Source organism: Acinonyx jubatus, unplaced genomic scaffold, assembly GCF_027475565.1.
Source record: "Acinonyx jubatus isolate Ajub_Pintada_27869175 unplaced genomic scaffold, VMU_Ajub_asm_v1.0 scaffold_120, whole genome shotgun sequence".
Taxonomy (NCBI): Eukaryota; Metazoa; Chordata; class Mammalia; order Carnivora; family Felidae; genus Acinonyx; species Acinonyx jubatus.
In genome coordinates this window covers 1-11,736 of record NW_026464039.1, presented here as the reverse complement: position 1 = coordinate 11,736, position 11,736 = coordinate 1, and the positions used below count along the sequence as shown (strand labels likewise).

General features: G+C 39.2%; 2 protein-coding genes and 1 pseudogene across 2 annotated transcripts; all 3 read left to right on the top strand.

Moving 5' to 3' along the window:
* Positions 1–778: 778 nt before the first annotated feature.
* On the top strand, positions 779–2,622 carry LOC128313853 (keratin-associated protein 21-1-like). Its single transcript, XM_053214015.1, has one exon. The coding sequence runs from the start codon at positions 1,134–1,136 to the stop codon at positions 1,479–1,481; it is 348 nt and encodes a 115-aa protein (XP_053069990.1). The 5' UTR covers positions 779–1,133; the 3' UTR covers positions 1,482–2,622.
* Positions 2,623–4,952: 2,330 nt separating this feature from the next.
* Positions 4,953–5,494, top strand: LOC113594427 (keratin-associated protein 21-1-like; annotated as a pseudogene).
* Positions 5,495–9,007: 3,513 nt separating this feature from the next.
* LOC128313854 (keratin-associated protein 6-2-like) lies at positions 9,008–9,607 on the top strand. The gene has a single exon (XM_053214016.1). It carries the CDS (start codon positions 9,045–9,047, stop codon positions 9,312–9,314), a length of 270 nt encoding a protein of 89 aa, XP_053069991.1. The 5' UTR covers positions 9,008–9,044; the 3' UTR covers positions 9,315–9,607.
* The last annotated feature ends 2,129 nt before the right edge of the window (positions 9,608–11,736 follow it).

The following is an 11,736-nucleotide window of genomic DNA, read 5'->3' as shown; positions in this document are numbered from 1 at the left end:
GAAAAATCTCTAGAAAGGAAAGATCACAGGTAAGGAAATCAGCAGTTTTATGAAATTCCCGGTTGAAAGCATTCAGGAAAAGACTGGATGTCACTCATTTCTTTGATGGGAAATTTTAGCGTGGAGTAGAAGGAATGATCTTCCTGAGTTTGTACTCCCTTACAGCTTGGATTTTAGAGTTGTCACAGTAAAATGTAATACAAATTTTGGATCCTGGCAGATTCATAAAATGGTGATTGATGTAAAGAGTAGACAACAAAGATGAGCAGAAACATCCCAAGAAACAACCATACAAACAAAAAACAGAGACATCCTTCCTTTCTTCCTTCCTTTCTTTCCCTTCTCCTTTCTTTCCTTTCTTTCTCTCTCTTTCTTCTTTCTTTCTTTCTTTCTTTCTTTCTTTCTTCTCTATCTTTGTTTCTTTCTTTCTTTCTACTCTCTCTTTTCCTTCTCTTTCATTTTTTCCTAAATTCGTTCCTTCCTTCTTTCCTTCCTTGTGTTTTCTTTTTGACTTTATGTCTGTCAATGGAATGATTGAATAATGGGTTTAGTGAGAAAAAAAGGAAGAATTTGGAATTAGACACCAATAAAGAGAGAATATATATAGATGTGAGGTTACAAACCAAGGTTTCTAGATCTCAAACACTATGGGCATTATACAGCAGATGTTTCAGTATTGTTGGGCTTTGTTCTGTTGGCTGGAATTAGCATCTTCCCTCGTTTATCACACATGGAGCTAGTAGGTATCTGCAGTAGGTATCTGGGTGTGAGCAGGCAGGCAAAAATTTGCAATGATTCCAGAAGGGAGATGGGAGTTATTTCCTTCCCTATGGGGACAGGTAGATAGTTTAGGAAAGAGGAGAGATCAAGAGACGAAAATTTTCCTAAATGTCCCTCAATGATGATACATAAGGTAAATTAAATGACAGCAAGTTGTGAAGGTGGGTACCAGTTTTACATATGGCACATGATTCTAGTGAGAGAATTCTTTGGCAGAGCAAATTAAAATGCCGTTCTTTAAATATAACTGGAGACTCCAACAGAATGAAGTCACATTTCCCAAGACTTTTATTGATTGTTGACAGTGAGTGGCATACCAGAAGTGCTTACATATTTGTTGGGTATGTCAGGGGATGAATGGTATGTTCTGCCAATTACTGACAGTATATAAAGGTCCAAGGCTAGTAGAAGACACACAGTTCACCACATCCTCTCGCAACCCACGTGAAATCTCTTCTCTTGACAAGATGTGTTGCAACTACGGCAACTCCTGTGGCTATGGCTGTGGCTATGGCTATGGCTGTGGCTATGGGCCCTATTATGGCTGTAGTTATGGACCTGGCTATGGCTGTGGATATGGCTGTGGATACGGCTCCTGCTGTGGCTATGGCACCAGATATGGCTGTGGCTGTGGCTATGGCTCTGGTTGCTGTGGCTACCGGCCATTTTGGTATAGAAGATGTTATTCTTCTTGCTGCTAGAACATCACTGTCCAAGACACATTTGCTTCTGAAGTGGCACGGCTTAAGGGAGGGCTGATTCATTGAATTATACCCCAAGATTTCTATATCCAATGAATTGCATGCTTTCTGTAATTGTGACCTCTAGTTAGCATTTGTATGAAGGCTTCCTGTGGCTGAAGGCTATGTGGTATCCTCTGACTATTTTCCAAATGTTAGTCTTCACTTCCCTAATCTGGGTTCTTTGTTGAGTCTGTGGCAACATATCTAAAATCCCACAGTGAGGCAAATCCCTTATTCTCAATAAAAATGTTTCATTTTTTTCTAAGTAATCTCTGTGTTCTGGCTAATGAATGACTCCTTTTTGAGGTGTATGGCATCTTTTGAAACTCGGGCAACAATATATTTCATGAACCTGGGTCTCTTCCTAGATATAATATAAACATTTCTTCTCTTATGTGCATCGGAGATAATGTCTTCTCCTATTTCTTGTATCCATAACTCCTCAACATAAATCACACTGTGTAAGAACTTTGTCCTTGAGGTAACACCGTATCTAAATGGAGCTGAAGGCTGGAGGGGTAAGAGGAAGAGTTAGGACACCTCTTCGGGAAGTTGTGACACAAGCTCAAGGGGGAGGAAGTATGGCCTGAGTGCTTCAAGGATGAATGGAGTTGAAGAGAGAATTTTTGGGATTAATGAGAAATTGGGAGCTGCCTCTGTTGAGATGTAAGAAACTAAGGAAATGAGAAGCAAAAGAAAAATGTGATATTGTATTATCTGCATTTTGATGGAAGTGCAAATACATTTGTTGGCATATACTGAGTTTCAGTATATTGATTTAAGTCCATTAATTGCCAAATAGTTTTGAATGTTTTTGAAAGGCAACTGTCACACACCCTGAAGGCTCAGTAGAAAAATTATAGGTGAATTTCTTGCTGTCAGAGTGGTTTCATTCTAGTAGGTTAATAAAAAAAAAGAGAAGAATTAATTCAGATAAATTTAGAGAGATAATTCCTATGGTGTGAATAAAACAGCATCCTTGAGAAGACTGAAGTATTGCAGAGTTAGTTCAAGGATGTGTTTTGACATGTTCTGTCACATGAACTCATGTCAGTTTCCAGAAATACTAGAAAGGACAGTTGTAAATGTAAAGTAGAAAGAGAAATACATAAGGTTTTGGGTATGATCAGTGGTGCCACGAGTTTTAGTGCAAAAGAACAATGGCTAGTGCCTTAAATGGGCTCTCTAATGGGGCAGATATAAAATGTAGATTAATAGTTCCAGTTGATTTTCTGAGTTTGAAGTACGTACTACTTTGTTGGATTCTGATTTCAGTGTGCTTCTCTCATATGCCTTTCCAGACCTCTAACATTTAGATCCTACAACAAAAAATGTCTTTCAGACACAATTTCAACCAGCAGAATAAAAGACTCACTGTCTCATCTCCATGACAAGGGTCACTGCACAAAGTCTGGGTCTGAGAACCCTTGGTCCTGGAGACTCCACAACATGGCCAATTCCAAGGAAGATGGCTCTGCCATCAAGGTCAGTCCTGGAGGGAAACTACACCCAGGATATAATGTGTCTTACTGATGAGGAAAGAGATGTTCTTTCAATAGCTGGACAATTCTCACAGATGGAACATCTGTAAGTCATTTCTGGGGACTGACTGTGTTCTGGATAAATCAGAGGTGAGAAAATTGTATACACAGGGGAAGTCAATTCCAATCATTACAGTTTGTTGAACATAGAACTTAAGGTTTCATTAGGTTCCTTTTCATTGAACACTACCTGAAAGAGAGCAGAATAGTATTTATTAGGCACATATCTCATACTTTCATTTCTAGTAAAGAGTTTATCATTTATTAGGCATATGAGATAACTTGTATATCTGGAGAAATGACTTTGAACACTAACAGATATCTTCCAAAGGTGAAATTTGTGACTGTTTTAGCCATGAACATTTGGGACTTTCGGCTTGAATGAATTGAGAACATTATGACCTATATCCACATTCTTATAGATTCTAAGTGATACCAACGTTTGAACATGGTTTTGTTTTAATGTGTCTGTTTGTTATTGGCAGAAATATTGAGTTGAGATTATGTGCCAGGCACTATGCTTAGAACTAACTGATGATTCAAGGACACACAGAAGAAAAGATCTTTTTCTGCCATTAAACATCAGTGTCCCAAGCTCTTAATGGAAGTGTATAGAAATAAGGCAATAAAGATAGGAAGTGTTTTTCAATAGTTTGTGGGCATTGTGACCAGAGAGTGGCTGTTTAAAAAGTATCATGCCTATTCCAGGGAACTCATGCATTGGAATTTATGGTTTTGAATTTCAATAATGATGGAAAAGTAGGAAAATTAAAGGTAAAGAACATTTGTAAGGGGATATATATGTGTTGATATTTGTTGTTAGGGATGACACATAGTGGAGTGATCAGATAACCCATGAGCAATATTAGAAAAAAAAAACAGTAGGAAATATTCTCAACCAAAGGAAACATATCGAATAATGAAACTTCTCTGAAAAGGAAATCAGCAGTTTTATTAAAATCCCTGTGGAAGTCATTCAATAAAGGACTGGATGACTCTCATTTCTTGGTGTTGAAATTTGAGTGTGGAGTAGAAGAAATGATACCTGAATTTGTACTCAGTTTCCAACTAGGATTTCATAGTTGTCACAGTGAAAAGTAGTTTAAATTTGGAATCTGCCTGGATGTGAACATAGTGACCTGGACAATGAAGATAAGCAAAAACATCACAAACAAACAAACAAACAATATCCCCCCTCCCCCCACTGTATGTCTGGTGATGAAAGGTTGGACTTTCAGTTTAGTTGAGAAGAAGGGGAATCTTTGGACATAGACACGAGTAAAGAGAGAATCTCATTTATAGATGTGAGGCTACAAAGGTAGGTTTCTCGATCTCAGCACTTTTGCCATTGACATGAGGCATTTCAATGGCGTTGAGGACTTTTCTGTGTCGTGAAATGGGCATCATCCTAGCTTTTACCACACAGAGCCAGTAGATATCTGCAGCAGGTATCTGGGTGCAAGAAGCCTGGTAAGATATTGCAATGATTCCAGAAAGGAGATGTATTTTTCTTTCCTTTTGGACAGAGGTAGATGTTTTACGAGTGTGGAGAGATCAAGAAGGAGAAATATTTCCTAAAAATCCCTCAGCCTTCTTGTTAAATGATTGGAGATTGTGAACATGGATTTTGGTTTTACTTAGAGTCCATGATTCTACTGAGAAATGTTTTTTTGGCAGAATGAAATAAAATGCTGTTTTTAATAAACCTGGAGTCTCCTTAATAATGAGCTCACATTGCCCAAGACATTGTTGATTGTTGACAGTGACTGGCACAGCACAGTTGCTTACATATTTGTTGGGTAAGTCAGGGGATGAGTGACATGCTCTGCTAATTACTGACAGTATATAAGGGTCCAAAGCAAGTAGAAGACACGCACTTCACCACATCCTCTCACAACCCACGTGAATTCCCTTCTCTTGACAAGATGTGTTGCAACTACAGCAACTCCTGTGGCTATGGCTGCGGATATGGCTATGGCTGTGGATGTGGTCCCTATTATGGCTGTGGTTATGGCCTGCGTTATGGCTGTGGCTATGGCTCCTGCTGTGGCTATGGCACCTGATATGGCTGTGGCTATGGCTATGGCTCCAACTTCTGTGGCTACCGGCCATTTTTCTATAGAAGATGTTATTCCTCTTGCTGTTAGAACATCACTGTCCAAGCCCCACTTGCTTCTGAAAAGACACGCTTAAGAGAAGACTCATTCAAGGATCTATACCCCAAGATTTATATATCGAAAACACTGTATGTGTCATAGAAGATTTGACCTCCAGTAACATTTGTAAGATGGCAGCTTGTGGTTGAGGCTATGGAGTATCATCTAACAGTTTTCCACAAAGTGTTGGTCTTACTCCCTTAATATGGATTCTGTGTTGTGACTGTGGCAAGGATCTGAACATCCCACATTTGGGCAAATCCCTTATTCTCAATAAAAATGTTTCATTCCTTCTATCAAATGTCTCTGTTCTCTCTTGAGAAAGCCTCATTTCTTGAGGTGTTATGGCCTGTCTTGAAAATTGGGCTGACAATATATTCCATGTACCCGGGTCTCTTTCTTGATATCATACAAGCATTTCTTCTCTTACATGCATCGATATAATGTCTTCTCCACCTAAGTCTCATATCCCTAACACTCCAACACAAATCACACAGTATTCAGAACTGTGCCCTGGAAATCACACTGTAGGTAGAATGGAAGTGGAGGGAAAAGACGAGGACAGGGAGGGATGGCACCTCCTGGGAGGTTGTGACAGAAGCCAAAGGGAAGGGGTGTGGCCTGAGCACTTAAAGGATGAATGTGATGGAAGAGAGAGTTTCTGGTATTCATGAGAAATTGAAAGCTGCCTCAGCTGAAGTGTAAAGAAGCAAGGAAAGGGTACTTTAGAAGCAAAGCGTGGTATCATATCATCTGAATTGGATGGATTTGCTAATATATATGTTGGCATAAATTGAGTTTGAAGAAATTGATTTAAGTCACTTAATTGACAAATACTTTTGAATGTGTTTGAAAGAGAACCATCCGACACACTGAATACATAGTAGAAAAATGGCAGATGAATTTCCTACTCTCAGAGTGTTTACATTTTGTTGGTGTTAATAAATATGTTACAAATTAATTATGACAAATTTAGACACATAATTCGCTTGGAGCGAATAAAACAGCTTCCTGGGGAAGAGAATGAAGGTTCATTAAATATTGGAGAGATAGTTCGGGGTGGTACTTTGATGTTTGGTGTCAAACGAACTGATCAAGTTGAAAGAATGGCCAGAAAGGGCAGTACTAAGGAGAAAGGGGAAGAGGAATTCATTATGTGTTGGGTATGATCAATGGTGCCACAATTTTCAGTTGAAAAGAGGAAGGAGTAGGGCTTTAATGGTGTCCTTTAGTGTCTTCCCTGGTGCGTATACAAGAATGGGATGAGAAGCCCAGTCCTTTCTGAGTTTGAGAACCTTGCGTTTGTTGGGGTCTGACTTCAGTGTCCTTTCCTCGGGTGCCATTCCAGAACTCTCACCTTTAGATCCTATGATAGAAAATGTATTTCAGACTCAAATTCAACCAGCAGTGAAAAACCAATCACTGACTCATATGCATGGCAAAGGTGAGTGCACAAAGTCTGAGTGTGAGGATCCTAAGCCAGGGACTCTAAACCATGTCAAAATCCAAGGAGGATGGCCTTGCCATTGAGGTCAGCCCTGGATGGAGGCTATGCCCCGTATAGTAAGTGTCCTGCTGATGAAGAATTAAGTCTTCTCTCAAGGGATGGAATTATCACACATGGGATAGTCTAAATCTGATGTGATGACTGAGTGTGCTCTGAGTTAGTCTAGGATGGGTACATCGTACAAACAGGGAAAAGAATTCTAATTAATACAGTTTGTTGAAAATCTATTCATTGTTTCATTATCTTCCTTGTCTTTGAAGGCTTCTGAAGGAGGGAAGAATATCATCAATTAGGCACGTATATCATAATTTACATATCTAGTAAAGGTCAGGTTATTTATAAGGCATAGAGGAACATATGGAACAATGCTTTCAGAAACAGACAACTATATTAATTTAATTAATTAATTTAATTAATTTAGAAAATTTTTCATTTATTTATTTACTTTTTGAGAGACAGTGTCCGCGTGGGAGGGGCAGAGTGAGACGGTGACACAAATTGTGAATCAGGCTTCAGGCTCCTGGCTGTCAGCATAGAGCCCTACATGGGGCTCGAACTTACAAACCGTAAGATCATCAGATGAGCTGACGTTGGACTCTTAACCAACTGAGCCACCTGGGAACCCCCAAACAACTATCTTTAAAGTGTGAAATTTGAGACTCTCTTAGTCCAAGAATATTGGAGATTTTCAGGTTGAATGGAATGAGAATATTGCAATAATATATTGAATTATTTTATAACTTCTAAATGGCACACCAACATTTGAACACATTTTTGTCTTAATGCATTTTTTAATTGGAGAAATATTGACAGAATTCGAATTCTGTGCGAGGCTGTACGTCATCTGGAAAGAGGGGTGCACAGAATAAAAGACTTTTTTTTCTGCCATTATGCATCTGTATTCAGAAACCTGAATGGAAAGGTACTAGAAATAATGCAATAGAGCTAGAAAACTTTTTCAATAGGTCAGGAGTATTGTGACAAGAAAGGGGGTGTTAGAAAAGCAAAGTGTGTATTCTAGGGATTTTGTGCATTAGAGCTTATAGTTGTGAATTTCAAGAATGGTAGAAGAGTAGCAAAAATTAAGCTACAGAACAATTGTAGTGGGTATATTTTCCTTAAACTTCTTGTAAGGGATGAATCATAGCAGAGGGATCACATACCCCAGTCTAAAAGTCGTAGGAAATACTGTCAACTGAAGGAAAAATGTCTACTAAGGAAACATCACAAGAAAGGAAATCAGCAGTTTTATGAAATCCCAGTTGAAATCATTCAGGAAAAGAATGGATGTCCTACATTTCTTTGATGGGAAATTTTAGTGAGGAGTAGAAGGAGTGATCTTCCTGGGTTTGTACTCCCTTCCAGCTTGGATTTTTTAGTTGTCACAGTAAAAAGTAATGCAAAGTTTGGATTCTGCCAGATTAATACAATGGTGATTGGTGTAAAGCCTAGACAACCAAGATAAGCAAAAACATCCCAAGAAACAACCATACAAACAAAAAACACAGACACCTCCTTCCTCCTCCCTTCCTTTCCTTCCTTCCTTCCTTCCTTCCTTCCTTCCTTCCTTCCTTCCTTCCTTTTTGACTTCATGTCTGGTAATGGAATGATTGCATAAAGGGTTTAGTTGAGAAAAAAAGGAAGTATTTGGAATTAGACACCAATAAAGAGAGAATATAGAGATGTGAGATTCAAACCAAGGTTTCTAGATCTCAACACTATTGGCATTGTACAGAGGAAGTTCCAGTGTTGTTGGGCTTTGTTCTGCTGGCTGAATTAGCATCTTCCCTCGTTTATCACACATGGAGCTACTAGGTATCTGCAGTAGGTATGTGGGTGTGAGCAGGCAGGCAAAAATTTACAATGATTCCAGAAAGGAGATGGGAGTTATTTCCTTCCCTATGGGGACAGGTAGATAGTTTAGGAAAGAGGAGAGATCAAGAGGACAAAATTTTCCTAAATGTCCCTCAACCATGAACATAAGGTAAATTAAATGACAACAAGTTGTGAAGGTGGGTACCAGTTTTACGTATGGCCCATGATTCTGGTGAGAGAATTCTTTGGCAGAGCAAATTAAAATGCTGTTCTTTAAATATAAGTGGAGACTCCAACAGAATGAAGTCACATTTCCCAAGACATTTATTGATTGTTGACAGTGAGTGGCATACCAGAAGTGCTTACATATTTGTTGGGTATGTCAGGGGATGAATGGTATGTTCTGCCAATTACTGACAGTATATAAAGGTCCAAGGCTAGTGGAAGACACTCAGTTCACCACATCCTCTCACACCCACGTGAATTCTCTTCTCTTGACAAGATGTGTTGCAACTACGGCAACTCCTGTGGCTATGGCTGTGGCTATGGCTACGACTGTGGCTATGGCCCCTATTACAGCTGGAGTTATGGACCTGGCTATGGATGTGGATATGGCTCCCGGTATGGCTGTGGCTCTGGTTGTGGATATGGCTGGGGATATGGCTCCTGCTGTGGCTACGGCCCCAGATATGGCTGTGGTTGTGGCTATGGCTCCGGCTGCTATGGTTACCGGCCATTTTGCTATAGAAGATGTTATTCTTCTTGCTGCTAGAACATCACCCCATTGTCCCCTAAATAAGACACATCTAATGAGAGGGCTGAATCAAGGATTCATACCTCACATTTTCTATATCCACAAAATTGCATGCTTCACAGAGGCTCTCACTTCCAAGCAACATTTCTAGAATGGCATCTTGTGCCTCAAGGCTGTGTGGTATCATCTGACTGTTTTCTAAATGTTGGTGTTTATTCCCTTACTCTGGATTCTGTCATCTGACTGTGGCAACAAGCCTAACACCCCACAGTTGGGCAAATTCCTTATTCTCAATAAAAATGATTCTTTGCTTCTAATATATCTCTGTGATTTTGCTTATGAATTACTCCTTTTTTGAGGTATTATGATGCCACTTGAATATCTAGGTGACAATATGTTTCATGAACATGAGGGCTCTTCCTTCATATAATGGCAGACTTATCTTCTCTTATGTGCATCAGAGAAAATGCCTTTTCTACTAGTGCCTTGCACCCCTCAAGCCCAGGCCCTCACACCTCAACACAAATGACAGAGTATTTCAGAACTTTCATCTGGAAATCACACTCCATGTAGAATGGAGGTGGAGAGGAAAGACAAGGAGGGATGTTACCTCTTTGGAGGTTGTGACACAAGCTACAGGGAGAGGAGGTGTGTCCTGAGTACTTCAAGGATGAATGGAATGGAAGCAGAGAGTTTCCACATTAACGAGAAATTAGAAATGGACTCGGGTATCCAATGAACTAAGGAAAGGATAATTTAGAAGAAAGATGTGGTATTGTATCATCTGTAATTTAATGGAAGTCAGGATGTATTTGTTGGCATATATTGAGAGTGAGGAAATTGATTTGTCAGTCACTTAAGTCACAAATAGTTTAGAATGTTCTTGAAAGGGAACTATCCTACACACTGAAGATACAGGAGGAAAATTTGGAGTATTTTCTTGCTCTCAGAGTGTTGACATTCTCATGGTAATATTTAAAAATAAGTAGGAATTAGTTGAAGTTAATTTGGAGAGATCATCCCTATGGAGGCAATAAGACATCTTACTGGGGAAGAGATTGCAGGCTGAAGGATTGAGAAGATAGTTCAAGGAGGTATTTTGACATTTTGTGTCAAATGCACTGATGCCATTTGAAAGAAATACTAGAAAGAACAGTTGTAAGTATAAAGGGAAAGAGGAAATTCATGAAGGTTGGGGTTTGATTGGTGATGCCACAATTTGTAGTGGAAAAAAGCAAGGGATAGTTTGGGAGTTGCGAGGTTACTATTGTGTTGGGTTCTTACCAAAGTGTCTTTTCCTCATGTGCCTTCCAGAACTCTAACAGTTAGAGCGTACATCAGAAAAAAGTCTCTTCAGACTCAATTTCTGCCAGCAGAAAAAATGACTCACTGTCTCATCTCCATGACAAAAGTCACTGAAGAAAGTCTGAGTCTGAGGACACTGGAACTAAAAGCCTCCATCCACAACATGGCCAATTCCAAGGAAGATAACCCTGCCATCAAGTTCAGCCCTGGCATGAGGCTATGCCCAGGATATTAAGTGTCCTGCTGTGGAAGAAACAGAGCTTCTGTCAAGGGTTTGAAGTTTTCAATATGGAACATCGTAAGTCTGTTCTGAGGACTGCCTGTGCTCTGGGTTAGTCAAGGGTGGGTAAATCCTACAGACAGGGGAAGGAATTCTAATAATTACAGTTTGTTAAAAATCTACTCATTGTTCCATTATTGTTCCTTGTCTTTGAAGGCTTTCTGAAGGAGGGAAGAACATCATCAGTTAGGCGTTTATATCACAATTTACATATCCATAAAGTGTCGAAAATTTTTTAGGTATAAGATAACTTGCACATCTGTGACAAGGTGTTCATAAACTGACAAGTATCCTCAAAATGTGATATTTGAGTCTCACTAGTTAAAATCTTTTGAGACTTTCAGGATGGAAAGAGTAGATTGGAATGAGAACATGGTGATAATATATTGAATCATCTTATAACTTCTAATGGCACACCAACATTTGAACACGATTTTTGTTTTAATGCATTTCTTTACTGGGGAAATATTGACGGAATTCAAATTATGTGCCCGGCTCTACTTCATCGGTAAAGAGGGGTGCACAGAATAAGAGATTATTTTTCTGTCATTATGGATCCTTTTTCAGAAACTGAATGGAAAGTTATTAGAATCACTGCAAGAAAGCTAGACAACTTTTGCAATAGTTCAGGAGTATTGTGACAAGAAAGGGCATGCTAGAAAAGTAAAGTGTGTATTCTAGGTATTTTGTGCATTAGAGTTTATAGCTGTGAATTTCAAGAATGGTAGAAAAGTAGAGAAAATTAAGCCAAAGAACAATTGTAGTGGGTATATTTTCCTTAAACTTCTGGTAAGGGATGAATTAGAGCAGAGTGATCAGATAGAGTAGTCTAAAAGTCATAGGAAATACTGTCAA